This window comes from Pleurodeles waltl, chromosome 10, assembly GCF_031143425.1.
Source record: "Pleurodeles waltl isolate 20211129_DDA chromosome 10, aPleWal1.hap1.20221129, whole genome shotgun sequence".
In the NCBI taxonomy this organism is placed as follows: domain Eukaryota; kingdom Metazoa; phylum Chordata; class Amphibia; order Caudata; family Salamandridae; genus Pleurodeles; species Pleurodeles waltl.
The window spans coordinates 504,643,472-504,663,799 of record NC_090449.1 but is presented as its reverse complement, the minus strand read 5'-3'; the positions used below and the strand labels follow the sequence as shown (position 1 = coordinate 504,663,799).

Genomic DNA, 20,328 nt, shown 5'->3' with positions numbered 1-20,328 from the left:
TGCTATCACATACCCCCACCCTCACCCCCAGCACCCCAACTCCTCACATATGTCCCAACATCACAAACCACCCATCCCAACACCAAGCCCTGCATGCAACAACAAAGCATGGACACCTATCACTAAAGCATGCCCACTGCACATACCCATACAACCCCCTAAACCATCATCACACAAGGTCCCACACAGGAATGCAAGCACTGGGGTACACGGTCACCCACCCATTGCACACCATGACACACACAGATGTAATAACCATCCTTTTATACCCCTGCAGGACCCCTACCCAACGTCACCGGACAGGAGGGTCCACACATGTCCATACCACCAACAGAAGAGGCCCACAGTGATGACAGCACCTCTGTCCAACTGGATCTAGATGACCAGCCCGGCCCATCGGGGACCTCGGGACAGTCGGTTCCCATCACCCAGTCACAGGCCACCACAGACCTTCCCCCCTCTGGAAACACCAGCACAGCACCCACCCAGCGGGTCCATACCTCCATCCCCAGGACACGTCAATCAGCTGTGTGTCCACCACTACAGGGAACCCAGGATAACCCACCACCCCAACAACAGGGACCTGGGGGCAGTGGTAGTGGGCACACGGTCCAGGGGACGGAGGCCCAGGAACACAGGGGAACTGGGAGGGCTGCTGTGCGACAGGGGGCGGACAGGCGAAGGGAACCCACTCTCCACAAGGCCCTCTCCTCCATCATGGGAACCTACCACCACTCCCAGGAGACGATGGCAACGGTACTGGCCAAGTTTCAGGAGACCCAGCGCCTGCAGGAGGAACAGTATATGGGCTTCATGGAGGAACTCAGAACCATCAGCTCCACCCTGGGCACCATCGTAGGGGTGCTGAAGGAAGTACTCAACACCAGGAGGGACACTGTGGCACTACAAGGGGCCCCTGACACTAGCATGGACGATGAACTGCCCACCACCTCCGCCGGCGCTAGTGGACAGGACGCCCGCCACAGGACCACCACACCAGCACCCCACCCCCTGCAGAGGGAGAACCACCCCGCAAACGGTCCCTGAGATCCAGGACAAAGACAGAGCACGATGCCAAGACCCCCGCCAAGAAATGAGACCACCCTGCTTGTCATCCTACTGTCCCACTTTGTCACCCTGTCCATACTTAAACTGCCCCAGCTCCACCTCCTATGCCCATTTGGGCAATGCACCTGTGAGACTAATCGACTGGACTCTGCCATGGACATTCCTCCGCCATCACCCCTCACCATTTCACTACCCCCTCCAATATTGAGCACTAAAATAAACACACTTAAAGCACAAAACAATCTGGAGTCTGTCTGTGATTTCGAAATAGTGTATTATCAATTGCAGTGACAAAATGCTCTTTCAATTATAATGTCAACATACCTATGTCACACAGCTCTAGTCCATGAGGAATCTAAGCAGATGTCACACAGTGGGACCCACATCTGTGAATTCGTAAGGGAAAGTGACAACTCAGTGACCATACACTGGGTGAAAACGACACACAGCAGAGAGGTAGTAGTGTTAAAGTACATGTAGTGGGCAGGTCTGTATTCTTACCTGTGTCTCACTGGAAATATTGCTGGTTCACTGAGTCACTGTTGTTCATGTCTTCTTCCTCTGCTTCCTCGTCTTCACTGTACACAGGCTCCACAGCTGCAACAACACCGCCATCTGGATCATCCTCCTGCAGAAAAGGCACCTGTTGTCGCAAAGCCAAGTTGTGAAGCATACAGCAGGCCACGATGATCTGGCACACCTTCTTTGGTGAGTAGAATAGTGATCCACCTGTCATATGGAGGCACCTGAACCTGGCCTTCAGGAGGCCGAAGGTCCGCTCGATCACCCTCCTAGTTCGCCAATGGGCCTCATTGTAGCGTTCCTCTGCCCTTGTCCTGGGATTCCTCACTGGGGTCAGTAGCCATGACAGGTTGGGGTAAGCAGAGTCACCTGCAAATGGTGAGGGACAACTGTTAGACACGCACTAACCTGGAGGGATATTCCCATACCCAGACAACCATTCCCACTGACTTGCCTCCAGGTGCTCACCTAATAGCCACACACGGTGCCTCTGGAGTTGACCCATCACACAAGGGATGCTGCTATTCCGCAGGATGTAGGCGTCATGCACTGAGCCAGGGAACTTGGCATTCACATGGGAGATGTACTGGTCTGCCAAACATACCATCTGTACATTCATAGAATGATAACTCTTCCGGTTTCTGTACACCTGTTCACTCCTGTGGGGGGGGGGACCAAAGCCACATGGGTCCCATCAATGGCACCTATGATGTTGGGGATGTGTCCCAGGGCATAGAAATCCCCTTTCACTGTAGGCAAATCCTCCACCTGAGGGAAAACGATGTAGCTCCGCATGTGTTTCAGAAGGGCAGACAACAGTCTGGACAATACGTTGGAAAGCATAGGCTGGGACATCCCTGATGCTAGGGCCACTGTTGTTTGAAAAGACCCACTTGCAAGGAAATGGAGCACTGTTAGCACCTGCACTTGAGGGGGGATTCCTGTGGGATGGCAGATTGCTGACATCAGGTCTGGCTCCAACTGGGTACACAGTTCCTGGATTGTGGCACGGTCAAGCCTGTATGTGATAATCACATGTCACTCCTCCATTGTCGACAGGTCCACCAACGCTCGGTACACTGGAGGATGCCGCCATCTCCTCACATGTCCCAGCGGACGGTGCCTACGAAGGACCACAGCGAGCACAGAGTCAAACAACTCAGAGGTACGTACCCACAGTTTACCCAGAACACCAATCATACACAAAAGGTGGCCTGTATGTGTGTTGAGTCTAGGCCTAGGTATGTGTGACGCAGTTGGAAATGAAGCCATGTGGGCCCCTGAAATGGCGGCTGCCTGACCTCTACAGTGGGACAATCGGATGTGAGGTAACTGTGCTGGCGTTGTACACCGTTGCGGTAGGCGGTCAAAGACCGCGGCGCAGTGCTGCATTGGTTAACATTGTACCCTATGGGTCCCAGGAGCCAATGACGATGTACGCCGGCGGTGACGGTACGCACCGCCACGGACGTGACTGCCATTTTCTATCTGTTCAATCACTCGATACCTGATCTTTGACAGGAGAGGACCTACACTGCAAGTGCTGCTGTGACCTCGGTCTGGAAGAGACAATGGCTCGAGTGTCTGGGGAAAGGGCCCCTGCCTTCACATCGGAGGAGTTGGAGAAGCTCGTGGATGGGGTCCTCCCCCAGTACACGCTACTCTACGGTCCTCCAGACAAACAGGTAAGTACACAGGGAGCATGTTGTATGGGCTATGCCTGTGTGGAGAGGGCTGGGTGTAAGAAGGAAGGGGGGAGAGTGTTGCGTGCATGAAAGACGGTGAATGCATGTGCCACATGGCAAGGGTACGGATGGGGGCCAATCACTTTGATGGTGCAGCTGGTAATAACTTCTCTTTTTCCCCTGTACATTTCATGTAGGTCAGCGCTGTGAAAAAGTAGCCTCTTTCTAGCCTTGTTACCCCCACTTTTGGCCTGTTTGTGAGTATATGTCAGGGTGTTTTCACTGTCTCACTGGGATCCTGCTAGCCAGGGCCCAGTGCTCATAGTGAAAACCCTATGTTGTCAGTATGTTTGTTATGTGTCACTGGGACCCTGCTAGCCAGGACCCCAGTGCTCATAAGTTGTGGCCTATATGTATGTGTTCCCTGTGTGATGCCTAACTGTCTCACTGAGGCTCTGCTAGCCAGAACCTCAGTGGTAATGCTCTCTCTGCTTTCCAAATTTGTCACTAACAGGCTAGTGACTAAATTTACCAATTCACATTGGCATACTGCTACACCCATATAATTCCCTAGTATATGGTACTGAGGTACCCAGAGTATTGGGGTTCCAGGAGATCCCTATGGGCTGCAGCATTTCTTTTGCCACCCATAGGGAGCTCTGACAATTCTTACACAGGCCTGCCACTGCAACCTGCGTGAAATAACGTCCACGTTATTTCACAGCCATTTACCACTGCACTTAAGTAACTTATAAGTCACCTATATGTCTAACCTTCACCTGGTGAAGGTTGGGTGCAAAGTTACTTTGGGGTCATTCTGACCCCGGCGGGCGGCGGGAGCCGCCCGCCTGGAGCGAACCGCCAGAATACCGCTGCGCGGTCAAAAGACCTCTCCCCAAGAATTGGGAAAGAAGGCAGACAAATGGGTCAGAACAAGAGTGAACAGAAAAGTTCATACAGGGGGTGACAAGGATGGCAAGAAGAAAGATGGTGAGAAATCTCACGATAAGCATGTGGATAAGGGTAAAACCAAAGATCCTTCTTCAAATCCTAAACACTCTTCAGGGGGTGGGGATAAAACAAATTCGTCCTCTTCTTCACAACATACACACATTAAAAAAGCCTTGGTGCTATGTGTCTAAAAATAAGGGCCATTGGCAAGGGGATAAGTCCTGTCCAGGTAAACCCCCTGAGCCAACCACCACTAATACATCAAACTCTAGTGCCCCTAGCAGTAGTGGTAATAGTGGTGGGACTGCTGGCAACAGTCAAAGTAAGGGTGTAGTTGGGTTCACTTATGGGTCCATCATAGAAACTGGGGTAGTCAGTCCCAAGACAGTTTCTGTCACACCTAGTGGCATTGGCCTTGCCACACTGGCTGCTTGTCCCCTTACAATGGATAATTACAGGCAGACAGTTTCAATAAATGGTGTTGAGGTCCAGGCCTACAGGGACACAGGTGCCAGTATCACTTTGGTGACTGAAAACGTAGTGCCTCCTGAACAACACATCATTGGACAACAGTACAAGATTATTGATGTCCATAACTCCACTAAGTTTCTTCCCTTAGCTATAGTTCAGCTTAGTTGGGGTGGAGTTACTGTCCCTAAGCAGGTGGTAGTGTCACCTAGCTTACCTGTAGACTGTCTCTTAGGTAATGACCTAGAGACCTCAGGTTGGGATGAGGTAGAGTTTTATATCCATGCAGCCATGCTGGGTATCCCTGAGGAATTGCTCCCTCTCATTTCTACTGAAATGAAAAAGCAAAGGAGAGAAATAGGCCTGAAAACTCAGGATCCCTCTCCAACAACAGCTAAAAAGGGCATCATAGTATCCCCTACCCACCCTGCCATTCAGGATAGCATTCCTGTGGTGGGAGAAACCTCTCCTCGGGTGGCACCTGTACCAAGAGAACCATCAGCTGGCACAGCTGTACTTCCTGAGGTGGAAGTACCTCTCTGTGGGATAACTAATATTGGTGAGAAACAGTCCACCATTGTAGTTAACATGGAGCATCCCTCCAACCCTCCCAGAGAAACTTTAGTGCAGCAAGCCTGCACTGCCTCAAAACACTTAGGACAGCAGCCCTGCCCTAGTGTGGAGCTCATAGGATAGCATGTCTGCCCTGCTCCAAAACAAGAGAAACAGCATCCCTGTTCTCTCTTACAGCCATATGGACAAAGTTTTTGCCCAGCTATGGCTTTACTGAGACAGCATCCCTGTCTGGCATCCTCATCACTAGAAATAGGTCCAATGGACAATTCCCACTGTTCTAAACTAAAACTTACTGATAGGAACTCTGAAAATATATCTTCACATTGTTGGTTAGCTAACAAACTTCAAACAGGGTGGTTTACATCCCCACAGGGAAGTAACCATATAGTGGATGATAAAGGGAATAACCAGTCTATTACAGAGCTACTCTCCACTTATCACCACTTAGACAATAAAGACTCAACTGGCCAAGGTTAGCCTTATTGTCCTTCGTTTGGGGGGGGGGGGGTGGGGGGGTTGTGTGAGAAAGTAGCCTCTTTCTAGCCTTGTTACCCCCACTTTTGGCCTGTTTGTGAGTATATGTCAGGGTGTTTTCACTGTCTCACTAGGATCCTGCTAGCCAGGGCCCAGTGCTCATAGTGAAAACCCTATGTTGTCAGTATATTTGTTATGTGTCACTGGGACTCTGCTAGCCAGGACCCCAGTGCTCATAAGTTGTGGCCTATATGTATGTGTTCCCTGTGTGATGCCTAACTGTCTCACTGAGGCTCTGCTAACCAGAACCTCAGTAGTTATGCTTTCTCTGCTTTCAAAATTTGTCACTAACAGGCTAGTGACTAAATTTACCAATTTACATTGGCATACTGGTACACCCATATAATTCCCTAGTATATGGTACTGAGGTACCCAGGGTATTGGGGTTCCAGGAGATCCCTATGGGCTGCAGCATTTCTTTTGCCACCCATAGGGAGCTCTGACAATTCTTACACAGGCCTGCCACTGCAGCCTGCGTGAAATAACGTCCACGTTATTTCACAGCCATTTACCACTGCACTTAAGTAACTTATAAGTCACCTATATGTCTAACCTTCACCTGGTGAAGGTTGGGTGCAAAGTTACTTAGTGTGTGGGCACCCTGGCACTAGCCAAGGTGCCCCCACATCGTTCAGGGCAAATTCCCCGGACTTTGTGAGTGCGGGGACACCATTACACGTGTGCACTTTACATAGGTCACTACCTATGTACAGCGTCACAATGGTAACTCCGAACATGGCCATGTAACATGTCTAAGATCATGGAATTGTCACCCCAATGTCATTCTGGCATTGGGGGGACAATTCCATGATCCCCCGGGTCTCTAGCACAGAACCCGGGTACTGCCAAACTTCATTTTCAGGGTTTGCACTGCAGCTGCTGCTGCTGCTGCTGCTGCCAACCCCTCAGACAGGTTTCTGCCCCCCCTGGGGTCCAGGCAGCCCTGGCCCAGGAAGACAGAACAAAGGATTTCCTCTGAGAGAGGGTGTCACACCCTCTCCCTTTGGAAATAGGTGTAAAGGCTGGAGAGGAGTAGCCTCCCCCAGCCTCTGGAAATGCTTTGATGGGCACAGATGGTGCCCATCTCTGCATCAGCCAGTCTACACCGGTTCAGGGATCCCCCAGCCCTGCTCTGGCGCGAAACTGGACAAAGGAAAGGGGAGTGACCACTCCACTGACCTGCACCTCCCAGGGGAGGTGCCCAGAGCTCCTCCAGTGTGTCCCAGACCTCTGCCATCTTGGAAACAGAGGTGTCTGTGGCACACTGGACTGCTCTGAGTGGCCAGTGCCAGCAGGTGACGTCAGAGGCTCCTTCTGATAGGCTCTTACCTCTCTTGGTAGCAAATCCTCCTTCCTAGGAAGCCAAACCTCCTTTTCTGGCTATTTAGGGTCTCTGCTTTGGGGAATTCTTCAGATAACGAATGCAAGAGCTCACCAGAGTTCCTATGCATCTCCCTCTTCACCTTCTGCCAAAGGATCGACCGCTGACTGCTCAGGACACCTGCAAAACCGCAACAAAGTAGCAAGACGACTACTAGCAACCTTGTATCGCTTCATCCTGCCGGCTTTCTCGACTGTTTCCAGGTGGTGCATGCTCTGGGGGTAGCCTGCCTCCTCTCTGCACCAGGAGCTCTGAAGAAATCTCCTGTGGGTCGACGGAATCTTCCCCCTGCAACCGCAGGCAACAAAAGACTGCATCACCGGTCCTCCGGGTCCCCTCTCAGCACGACGAGCGTGGTCCCTGGAACTCAGCAACTCTGTCCAAGTGACTCCCACAGTCCAGTGACTCTTCAGTCCAAGTTTGGTGGAGGTAAGTCCTTGCCTCCCCACGCTAGACTGCATTGCTGGGTAACGCATGATTTGCAGCTGCTCTGGCTCCTGTGCACTCTTCCAGGATTTCCTTCGTGCACAGCCAAGCCTGGGTCCCCGACACTCTAACCTGCAGTGCACAACCTTCTGAGTTGTCCTCCGCCGTCGTGGGACTCCCTTTTGTGACTTCGGGTGGACTCCGGTTCACTTTTCTTCTAAGTGCCTGTTCAGGTACTTCTGCGGGTGCTGCCTGCTTCTGTGAGGGCTCCCTGACTTGCTGGGCGCCCCCCTCTGTCTCCTCATCCAAGTGGCGACATCCTGGTCCCTCCTGGGCCACAGCAGCATCCAAAAACCCTAACTGCGAACCTTGCAGCTAGCAAGACTTGTTTGCTGTCTTTCTGCGTGGGAACACCTCTGCAAGCTTCTTCACGACGTGGGACATCCATCCTACAAAGCAGAAGTTCCTAGTCCTCTTCGTTCTTGCAGAACTCCAAGCTTCTTCCAACAGGTGGCAGCTTCCTTGCACCCTCAGCTGGCATTTCTTGGGCTCCTGCCCACTCTCGACACTGTCGCGACTCTTGGACTTGGTCCCCTTGTCTGACAGGTACTCAGGTCCGGAAATCCACTGTTGTTGCATTGCTAGTGTTTGTTCTCCTTGCAGAATCCCCCTATCACGACTTCTGTGCTCTCTAGGGGTAGTAGGTGCACTTTACACCTACCTTTCAGGGTCTTGGGATGAGCCGATAGAAGGTAGCTATGGCAAAACGGCTTAGGCTGAACTAGGAGACGAGTGAAGCTCCTACAGTACCACTAGTGTCATATGCACAATATCATAAGAAAACACAATACACAGATATACTAAAAATAAAGGTACTTTATTTTTATGACAATATGCCAAAAGTATCTCAGTGAGTACCCTCACTATGAGGATAGCAAATATACACAAGATATATGTACACAATACCAAAATATGCAGTAATAGTATTAGAAAACAGTGCAAACAATGTATAGTTACAATAGGATGCAATGGGGACACATAGGGATAGGGGCAACACAAACCATATACTCCAAAAGTGGAATGCGAACCACGAATGGACCCCAAACCTATGTGACCTTGTAGAGGGTCGCTGGGACTGTAAGAAAACAGTTAGGGTTAGAAAAATAGCCCACCCCAAGACCCTGAAAAGTGAGTGCAAAGTGCACTAAAGTTCCCCAAAGGACATAAAAGTCGTGATAGGGGAATTCTGCAGGAAAGACACAAATCAGCAATGCAACAACGATGGATTTCCAAACGAGGGTACCTGTGGAACAAGGGGACCAAGTCCAAAAGTCACAAGCAAGTCGGAGATGGGCAGATGCCCAGGAAATGCCAGCTGTGGGTGGAAAGAAGCTGCTACTGGACAGTAGAAGCTGAAGATTCTGCAGGAACGACAAGGGCTAGGAACTTCCCCTTTGGAGGACGGATCCCTCAAGCCGTGGAGAGTCGTGCAGAAGTATTTTCCTGAAGAAATACCGCCAACAAGCCTTGCTAACTGCAAATCATGCGGTTAGGGTTTTTGGATGCTGCGGTGGCCCAGGAGGGACCAGGATGCCGCCAATTGCGTCTGGGGACAGAGGGGGCGTCGAGCAAGACAAGGAACCCTCTCAGAAGCAGGCAGCACCCGTAGAAGTGCCGGAACAGGCACTACGAAGTGGAGTGAAACAGTGCTCACCCGAAGTTGCACAAAGGAGTCCCACGCCGCCGGAGGACAACTTAGGAGGTCGTGCAATGCAGGTTAGAGTGCCGTGGACCCAGGCTGGACTGTGCACAAAGAATTTCCGCCGGAAGTGCACGGAGGCCGGAGTAGCTGCAAAAGTCGCGGTTCCCAGCAATGCAGTCTGGCGTGGGGAGGCTAGGACTTACCTCCACCAAACTTGGACTGAAGAGTCACTGGACTGTGGGAGTCACTTGGACAGAGTTGCTGGATTCAAGGGACCTCGCTCGTCATGCTGAGAGGAGACCCAGGGTACCGGTGATGCAGTTCTTTGGTGCCTGCGGTTGCAGGGGGACGATTCCGTCGACCCACTGGAGATTTCTTCGGAGCTTCTAGTGCAGAGAGGAGGCAGACTACCCCCACAGCATGCACCACCAGGAAAGCAGTCGAGAAGGCGGTAGGATCAGCGTTACAGAGTTGCAGTAGTCGTCTTTGCTACTTTGTTGCAGTTTTGCAGGCTTCCAGCGCGGTCAGCAGTCGATTCCTTGGCAGAAGGTGAAGAGAGAGATGCAGAGGAACTCGGATGAGCTCTTGCATTCGTTATCTACGGAATTCCCCAAAGCAGAGACCCTAAATAGCCAGAAAAGAGGGTTTGGCTACTTAGGAGAGAAGATAGGCTAGCAACTCCTGAAGGAGCCTATCAGAAGGAGTCTCTGACGTCACCTGCTGGCACTGGCCACTCAGAGCAGTCCAGTGTGCCAGCAGCACCTCTGTTTCCAAGATGGCAGAGGTCTGGAGCACACTGGAGGAGCTCTGGACACCTCCCAGGGGAGGTGCAGGTCAGGGGAGTGGTCACTCCCCTTTCCTTTGTCCAGTTTCGTGCCAGAGTAGGGCTGAGGGGTCCCTGAACCGGTGTAGACTGGCTTATGCAGAAATGGGCACCATCTGTGCCCATGAAAGCATTTCCAGAGGCTGGGGGAGGCTACTCCTCCCCAGCCCTAACACCATTTTCCAAAGGGAGAGGGTGTAACACCCTCTCTCTGAGGAAGTCCTTTGTTCTGCCTTCCTGGGCCAGGCCTGGCTGGACCCCAGGAGCGCAGAAACCTGTCTGAGGGGTTGGCAGCAGCAGCAGCTGCAGTGAAACCCCGGGAAAGGCAGTTTGGCAGTGCCAGGGTCTGTGCTAGAGACCCGTGGGATCATGGGATTGCACCAACAATGCCAGGATGGCATAGAGGGGGCAATTCCATGATCTTAGACATGTTACATGGCCATATTCGGAGTTACCATTGTGAAGCTACACATAGGTAGTGACCTATATGTAGTGCACACGTGTAATGGTGTCCCCGCACTCACAAAGTCCGGGGAATTGGCCCTGAACAATGTGGAGGCACCTTAGCTAGTGCCAGGGTGCCCACACACTAAGTAACTTAGCACCCAACCTTTACCAGGTAAAGGTTAGACATATAGGTGACTTATAAGTTACTTAAGTGCAGTGTAAAATGGCTGTGAAATAACGTGGACGTTATTTCACTCAGGCTGCAGTGGCAGGCCTGTGTAAGAATTGTCAGAGCTCCCTATGGGTGGCAAAAGAAATGCTGCAGCCTATAGGGATCTCCTGGAACCCCAATACCCTGGGTACCTCAGTACCATATACTAGGGAATTATAAGGGTGTTCCAGTATGCCAATGTAAATTGGTAAAATTGGTCACTAGCCTTTTAGTGACAATTTGTAAAGAGAGAGCATAACCACTGAGGTTCTGGTTAGCAGAGCCTCAGTGAGACAGTTAGGCATCACACATACCTATAGGTCACAAACTTATGAGCACTGGGGTCCTGACTAGCAGGGTCCCAGTGACACATAACAAACATACTGAAAACATAGGGTTTTCACTATGAGCACTGGGCCCTGGCTAGCAGGATCCCAGTGAGACAGTGAAAACACCCTGACATACACTCACAAACATGCCAAAAGTGGGGGTAACAAGGCTAGAACGAGGCTACTTTCTCACACCCAGGACAGGACCGCCAGCACTAGCCCAACTGCCCAGGAGGCCACTGCCAGTACTAGCCCAGCTGCCCAGGAGGCCACCGCCAGCACCAGCCCACCTGCCCTGGAGGCCACAACCAGCATCAGCACAGCTGCCCAGGAGGCCACCGCCAGCACCAGCCCAGCTGCCCAGGAGGCCAGCACCAGCCCAGCTGCCCAGGAGGCCAGCACCATCCCACCTGCCCAGGAGGCCACCGCCAGCACTAGCCCCGCTGGGCCATGAAGGACCGCCAGCAAAAGCCCCTCTGGTCCATGAAGGACCGCCAGCAAAAGCCCCGCTGGGCCATGAAGGACCGCCAGCAGCTGAGATCCTGCTATGGAGACCGCCATCTCAAGCACTGCTGAACAGGGCACTGCCATCTCAAGCACCGCTGAACAGGGCACCGCCGCCTCAAGCACCGCTGAACAGGGCACCGCCGCCTCAAGCACCGCTGCACAGGGCACCGCCGCCTCAAGCACTGCTGCACAGGGCACCGCCATCTCAAGCACCGCTGAACAGGGCACCGCCGCCTCAAGCTCCGCTGCACAGGGCACCACCATCTCAAGCACCGCTGCACAGGGCACCACCATCTCAAGCACCGCTGAACAGGGCACCGCAGTCTCAAGCACCGCTGGACCATTAGCGGCAAGGGCACTGACGCAACTGAGTCCGTCACGGGGTGAATGATACACTCTGGGCACCAAGCCCCCTCCAGAACCAGTGGAGAAAAGCATCCACTACACCAATCCTTGGCAGGATGAAGCACTCTGGGCACCAAGCCCCCTCCAGAACCAGTGGAGAAAAGCATCCACTACCCCCAATCCTTGGCAGGATGAAGAACTCTGGGCACCATGCCCCCTCCAGACCCAGTGGAGACTGTCATCCACTTGTGAGACTGTGGCTTTGCACTCCCCAGGATATGGCAGTGGGCAACCCACCCACTGGAGAGACTTGAGAGACTGTGGCTTTGCACTCCCAGGATTGAACAGTGGGCAAACCAACCACTGTATAGACTTGAGAGACTGTGGTTTTGCACTCCCCAGGATATGGCAGTGGGCAAACCAACCACTGTATAGACTTGAGAGACTGTGGTTTTGCACTCCCCAGGATATGGCAGTGGGCAAACCAACCACTGTAGAGACTTGAGAGACTGTGGCTTTGCACTCCCCAGGATATGGCAGTGGGCAAACCACCCACTGGAGAGACTTGAGAGACTGTGGCTTTGCACTCCCCAGGATTGAACAGTGGGCAAACCAACCACTGTAGAGACTTGAGAGACTGTGGCTTTGCACTCCCCAGGATTGAACAGTGGGCAAACCAACCACTGTATAGACTTGAGAGACTGTGGCTTTGCACTCCCCAGGATATGGCAGTGGGCAAGCCAACCACTGTAGAGACTTGAGAGACTGTGGCTTTGCACTCCCCAGGATATGGCAGTGGGCAAACCACCCACTGGAGAGATTTGAGAGACTGTGGCTTTGCACTCCCCAGGATATGGCAGTGGGCAAACCACCCACTGGAGAGACTTGAGAGACTGTGGCTTTGCACTTCCCAGGATTGAACAGTGGGCAAACCAACCACTGTAGAGACTTGAGAGACTGTGGCTTTGCACTCCCCAGGATATGGCAGTGGGCAAACCAACCACTGTAGAGACTTGCGAGACTGTGGCTTTGCACTCCCCAGGGTATGGCAGTGGGCAAACCACCCACTGGAGAAACTTGAGAGACTGTGGCTTTGCACTCCGCAGGATGTAACAGTGGGCATGTGGCCCCCTCATGGATTTGGCATTGTGCACTCAAGTGGCTGAGGTGCCTCCCTTTTCCCTCCCCCTGAGGTGCCTGTTTAGTTGCTCTCTGATGCCCCTGCAGTGTTCTCTCCGTCATGGTCGGGGATCTTGTGTGGGCCTCGCCCATACCGTGTGGCCCCAGTGTTCCACTGACTTTCTTAGAGCACTACCTGGACTACTATGCTTGGTATATATTATGTACATGGTGTATACATATATATTTCTGCCTACTTGCTTTTAATATATTACAATGGTTACACTCATTTTCTATTGGCTTTGCATTCTTCCGGGAGGTTTGGGGGGTGTAACTATGATGTATTGATATGCATTAGTGTGTGTGTTGTAGTGGGTGAGGGTGGGGGTGGGGTGTGTGTGTCCCTGTTTTTTCCCTCCTCCCTCCCCTGTGTTGTAGGTGCAGTACTCACCGTGGTCTTTGCCGCCGGCGTTCGTGCTCCTGGTAGAGGAGCAAGAAGACTATTGCAGGTAGAATTTGGAGTTCCGGGTCCATGGCATCCTCGTTCCTCGTGGGGTGTGTAGAGGTGAGCGTTTTCCCTTCGGGATTCCTGTTTCCGCCGTGTTTTTATCCGCGGTGAATCCGCCCCAGAAAAGGTGGCGCATTGGCCTGTCATAATAGTGTGGGCAGTACATTGTCTCCCGCCTGTCTGTTGGCGGTGACCGCCGCTGTGTGTGTTTGTACCACCGTGGCGGTCGGAGTGTTAAAGTGGCTGTCTTTGTTGGCGGTTTCCGTCACGGTCGTAATTGCACATTTTTTACCGCCGGCCTGTTGGCGGTCTTACCACCGCTTTAACACCGACCGCCAGGGTTGTAATGACCACCTTTGTTTGCTTTTAAAAGACCTAAGACACTTTATATCACTTTTCAGTGATATCTCTACATTTGCTTATTACATCTTTGATCATTTTAACCTGCAAATATCCAGATAAATATTATATATTTTTCTAAACACTGTGTGGTGTATTTTTGTGGTGCTATATTGTGTTATTGTATGATTTATTGCACAAATACTTTACACATTGCCTTCTAAGTTAAGCCTGACTGCTCAGTGCCAAGCTACCAGAGGGTGGGCACAGGATAATTTGGATTGTGTGTGACTTACCCTGACTAGAGTGAGGGTCCTTGCTTGGACAGGGGGGTAACCTGACTGCCAACCAACCACCCCATTTCTAACAATTGTTTTGAAATAAGTCACCAACAGTATTACAGCTGCCCGCATTCCATTGTGTCAGAAATATCAAGGACTAAATATCACATATAGGTTTCAGCCACCACAGGGGTAGCATCTTGGCATAGGGGTCTGGCTCAAAACGCATGTTACAACCTCCCCCCACGCTACGGTCACCTGCCTAACAATGAAAGGGTAGTCAACGGTGATGCCTGCCACTAGAATAAGGCAGTGCAGTAGGTCTGCCTCTGCACTCCATGCACCCAACAAGGTCTTCTCCACATTGGGGCCACTGTAGGAAAGTACCCTCTTTTGGCATGGTTACCCCCACTTTTTGCCTGCTGTCAGTGTGTTTTGACTGTGTTCACTGGGATCCTGCTAACCAGGACCCCAGTGACTGTGCTCTGACCCCTAATTTTTGTTGCTTAGGACTTAGCACACCCCACAGTTGTCATACTGGTGCCCCATTCAAGTCCATAGTATTTGGCACTTAGGTACCCAGGGCATTAGGGAACCAGGGGTTTCCCATGGGCTGCAGCATGTATTATGTCACCCATGGTAACCCATGCAAAATGTGTCTGCAGCACCCTTTCACTACAGGTCACTGCACCAACTCATTGTAAGCCACCCCTATGGCAGGCCTTCCTAGCCCAGAGAGCAGGGTGCAAGTACCTGTTTGTGAGGGCACCCCTGCATGAGCAGAGGTACCCCTACAAACTCCAGCTCCATTTTCCTGGACTTCGGAGTGCGGGGAAGCCATGTTTCCCGTGTACTGGACACAGGTCACTTCCTGTGTCCATCTACATAACGGTAACTCCGAACCTGGGCACGTTTGGTGTCAAACATGTCGGAATCATACCCCAATACTGTTGCCAGTATTGGTTGTATGATTCCATGCACTATGGGGGCTCCTCAGAGGACCCCCAGCATTGTTCCTAGCAGTCTTGTGGGGTTTTCCGGGCAGCCCTTGCTGCTGCCACCTCACAGACAGGCTTCTGCCCTCCTGCTGCTTATCCTGCTCTAGCAGATGTAGCAGAACAAAGGATTTCCTCAGGGAGAGGGAGGCAATCCCCTCTACCTTTAGAAATAGGTGTTACATGGCTTGGGAGGGGTAGCCTCCCCAAGCCACTGGTATGCTTTGAAGGGCACATTTGGTGCCCTCCTTGCATAAACCGGTTTGCTCCAGTCCAGGCACCCCTAGTCCCTGCTCTGGCGCAAAACTGGACAATGGAAAGGGGAGTTACCACTACCCTGTCCTTCACCACCCCAGGAGTGGTGCCCAGAGCTCCTCCAGGTGGCCACTTGATTATGCCATCTTGAATTCAAGGTGGGCAGAGGCCCCTGTGAGCATCTGAGTGGCCAGGTCAGGCAGGTGATGTCACAGCCCCCTCCTGATAGGTGGTGACCCTGCCAGGTGACCATTCCCCCTTCCTGGGTTATTTAGGGTCTCTCTCCAGGGTTGGTCTCCAGATTCAACATGCAAGATTCCAGCAAGACGCCTCTGCATCGTTTACTTCATCTTCTGGCCACAGGGACTGCAACTGGACCTTCCAGGAACCGACAATCTGCAACTCCAGCGATGACTCTGCTTTGCAACATATTTTCTCTGGCTCCTTCCAGCAACTGCAACATTTCACTGGCAGTGCATCCTCTGAGGGCGACCAGTCGTCAGCCTGCACAAGAAGCAAGAAAGAATCGCCCGTGGAGTGAAGGAGTCAATCCCCAGGATCCGCAGGCACCAAGTTTAATGACAACCAGCTGTGTGGATCCTCTCTCCTCCGGGACTGCATGGATCCTGCATTGCCGATGGTGGTCTGGAGTGGTCCCCGTGGTCCTCTCTACCAGCTGTCCAACTTGGGAGACGGTAAACCCTTGCCTGTCCTCGCAGGACAGTACTCCTGTGCACCGTGACTCTTGCAGCTACCAAGACTTGTTTGTTCCTGCTCCAAGGGATCTTCAGGATCCGTGTAGCCCCGGCCTCCAGCACTCTTCCTGGCAAAGCACAGTCTTCTGCCTGCTGCTCCAGTGATGTGGTACTCCTCTCCAGGTGTGCTGAGTGGGCCTCACTGCAACTCCTGTGCCTGCTGCCTGTGAGTTGCCTGTGGCGGCTGCATCCTCGTCTTCTGACTCTCCTTACTGCGAGGGTCACCTGGGACTCCCCTCCGTGGATTGAGTCCCCTTGGAACTTGCTTGTCCCCAGTAGCTCTGCAACTCTTCATCTGCAACTTTTGTCTTTACAAGGCCTGCTCGTGATTTTCCAACACCACTGACGGACTGCAACTCTTCTTCCGTCATGGGACATTGTCTGCATCACTTCTGGAACTCTTCTCCTTCTCCAGTGCTGCACAGCTGACTCCTTGTCTTCACCGTCGACCTGGTCATGCATCTCCAGAAGGGTGGGTAGTGGCTCCTGCCCCAACCGGACACTCAAACTGGACTTGGTTCCCTGCTTTTGCTGGAATTTCCTTGGGTGGAGGACTGCCTTTCGCATTCCACTTATTTAGTATATGGTTTGGTCTCCCCCTAGGGCTTTCATTATTTTCTATTGTTTTACTATTTGCTATTGCTTTCTATGCTAATCACTGACTTCTAATGTGTATATAATAGTGTGTTTACTCACCTCCTAGTGGAATATTGCCTATACAGTATTTTAGTATTTGTGTTACCATAATAAAGTAACTTAATTTTTGTAACACTGTGTGATTCTTTCATGTGTGTACGTGCTATGTGACTTTAGTGGTATTGCATAAGCTTTGCATGTCTCAAGATATGTCTTGGCTGCTCATTCACAGCTACCTTTAGAGAGCCCTAGCTTCCTAGACTCTGTCTACACCTCACTAATAAGGAATACCTGGACCTGGTATGAGATGATAACACCATAGGTGCTCACCACACACCAGGCCAGCTTCCTGCAGCCATCAGCACACCACTGAGCAGTATACTGAAGAAGGCTGGCGAAGTAATACAATCTGAGGTCCGCTAAACCCAAACCCCCAGATCTGTGTCCAATTTTAGTAGATTGAGCTTGACTCTGCTGCATTTGCCTGCCCACACCTGCAACACTAGGAGTTTATTGAGCTGAGCGAAGGTGGATGGACTGCCCGCCGTATATAGATGTATTGCGTCTGAGTCGCTGACTGCCATGATGGAGTGCCTTTCCTAGCCGCCAGGCTGGCGGGTTCCCAATGACCATATTTATATGTTGCATTCCTACAGGCAGTGTCCTGCCGGCAGATTTTTGACGGAGGGTTGCCATCGCTGGACCCAGTGGATATCGTACAATGGCAGTGGCTACAGAATTGAGGTAAGTCACAAACACACTACCTTGGCCAAATGTGCCCACCTGTCCAGCACACAACACAACACACCACATACACAGCTATTATCCATTGCCATTCCACCACAACACAACACGCACATGCCGAAAACACACATTGCCATACATCCTTGACACAACATACACACAACGTTGATACTCCACCTAAGCACGACACAACAACTACAACCAACACAACTACAAACTCATCTACACAAAAATACTCACACAAATGCAGAGCTACACATCACAACGACCATCACACCACAAACCCTACCTGAATGTTGCACACAGCTACACAACATACAGCATACACAACATCAGACACATATGCAAGTGAAACACATACTGTTACAGCCACACCACCCACTCCAACTCCCTTCACCTCAACAAGCCAATCCCATCTCACACACATACATGTACTGACTTGCATACACAACTAGCAGCATAACATTACAGGTCCCCTTGCAATGTGCACACATGGACATACTTAACAAGTGCTATTGTAATGTCATTGTGGTGCCAGCATTCATTTGGCAATGAAAATTGGCACCAATAATGACTGTTGTGTATGTGTGTGAGATGTGTCTTGTACCAGAGTGTCTCCATCCATGTCGGACACAATTGTTTAACCGACATATGCATGTCACAGTATTTAAAAAAAAGATGACTGTGATATGTATATGACTGCAGTGGTCCTGAGCTCATTTGCAGGGGCCACTCAACGGACACAGGCTATGTGGGTTCCCTAACTTCGAGCCCGGCGACGGGGGGTTGTGTTTTCCTCATGGTCCAGTGGCAGCAGCGACAGAGAGTGTTGACCAGTTGTGTCCAATCAAAAATAGAAGTGGAATCAGGAAAAAAAAATTATGATTTTACCTCATTTCCCTACCCCCCTCCAGTCTGCCAACTCCGATATGGAGGTCGGACCTCCACAGTTGGCCTGGAAGTAAGGCACATCCAAATCTGCATGGCGTTATGGGTGGGTAGAATCCCGCCGCTAGACACTATTTCCAATGACACCTTGGTGGAGTCGGTGGGGCTAAGGTGGTCTTTCGTCTATTAGACTGCCAACATCTAAATTGGGCAGGCAGACCGCCAAGCTGGGGACAAGTTTTCTGTCAAAAAAGTAGCAGCAGACTTGTTACCACTGAGATCTAAATCAGGCCCTTAGGCATGTATTCTGAGTGTCTTCCTTCTTCTCCCAGTGACTGCGTACCCTTCCTGCATTTTGGGAACGTGGCCCCCGACAAGGTCCTGAATCTGAATAATGACGGTGCTACTAAACACCGAGTGACTGTAGGCATGTGTTTCTCATGGAGCCCTGCCCTTAATTAAAGATGGTACTTTTCAGTTTTTCTAATAGACATGAACTAATGTGAGTAAACCCTTACTCCTCCTTCCTTGTATATGTTCAATAGTCATTGAACACAGTGTACTTCCACACTAATAGCTTTTGGAGAAGATTGTGTTTAGTCCTGATGAAGCGCCAGGTGATCCATTTGGACGTGGCAAGGCGTGAAACGTGTTGACTTTCCATAGTGGTTAAAGTCAGTGTAGTTTTTCGCCTTGTTGCATAGAGTGAGGGACCATTATTTCCCTTTCACTCTACATGTGTGTTCAAGGGTCCCGTCAGTCATTGCAGTGCTGGTCTGACGTGGAGCAAGCCCAATGATGAAACATGAGGGCCCTTGCTTCTGAATTCACTTGTACCTGAGACACTTGACGCTCTGTGTGTTTTTCTGCCTTTATTTTTATTTTTTTATTTTTTTGCTTCATTTGGAACAGTGTACCTTATTTTTTGCACGTATTCTGAGTAGTCTATGATCGATATTCAAACCAAGGTTAACTCCACTTTGGTTGTTTCTTTCCTTGAAAGGCTTTTCTTTAGAGAAACATATCCCAAAATCCCTGTTGAGTGACAATGGTCTTTAATTTACAGCTGAGAAGTTAAAAGAATTCCTAGTTAGTATTAGTATCAAAGCCAAACAACTATGTATATCACCCGGAAGGATATGGTACTGTGGAACGCCTCATCGGGTGATAACGAAGAGTGTTCAGGCTGCCATAAATTTGGGAATGGACTGGGAGAAGAAACTGTGGAAACTAGTTTTGGCTTATAGGATTATCCCTACCTTAACTGGATACAGTCCGTTCAGAGTGCTAAGGTGAAGATAGCCGTTCACCAAGGACAATAATGCTGCAGTTAACCCTAATTTGTGGTTGCAGGAGGAAAATGACAAAGAGGGTTATATTAATTGTTGTAATTAATGAAAAACTTAATAGGAATGACAATAGTACGCCTGTAACAATAATGTTTTTGTATATAGTGCAAATTTGAGTGAAGCAGTACTAGAGATATGTTCTAGAAGGGAAGTTCCTGGGGATGGATGCAGAGATGTTAACACACCGGTGAAGTTGACCATCACCAAGTCCAGTAATACAATCCAGGCCCAGTCCAGTATTACCACCCAGTCTGGAAGGGTAACTGTTGTCCCTAAGAATCTTGGAGACTTCATTGTGGGGAGAAAATGTTAACTTTATTGATTCATTTGTAAATGGGTGCAGTAGTGTTGAAAAATATTTAATAATTTAGATGCAGTTTTAATGTAAAATGCCATTTGTTTTGTTATTGCTTTTTGTTCTAGCTACAGTAATTAAGGGGGACAAGTGTGGTGTCTGAGCTAGCCAGTTGCCATAGTGATGTGT

The 20,328-nt window shown here is 50.7% G+C and overlaps 1 protein-coding gene across 2 annotated transcripts in view; it reads left to right on the top strand.

Moving 5' to 3' along the window:
- LOC138261667 (uncharacterized) overlaps positions 1 to 20,328 on the top strand; it is a 247,701-nt gene that overhangs the window by 167,307 nt on the left and 60,066 nt on the right. Inside the window, exon 3 of one of the 2 annotated variants that reach the window (XM_069210898.1) lies at positions 17,520 to 17,607. The exons of the other annotated variant lie outside the window; for it this stretch is intronic. Within the exon in view, the coding sequence (XP_069066999.1) occupies positions 17,520 to 17,607 (88 nt within the window). The remainder of the gene's footprint in view (positions 1 to 17,519; positions 17,608 to 20,328) is intronic. 2 annotated transcript variants of the gene reach the window in all.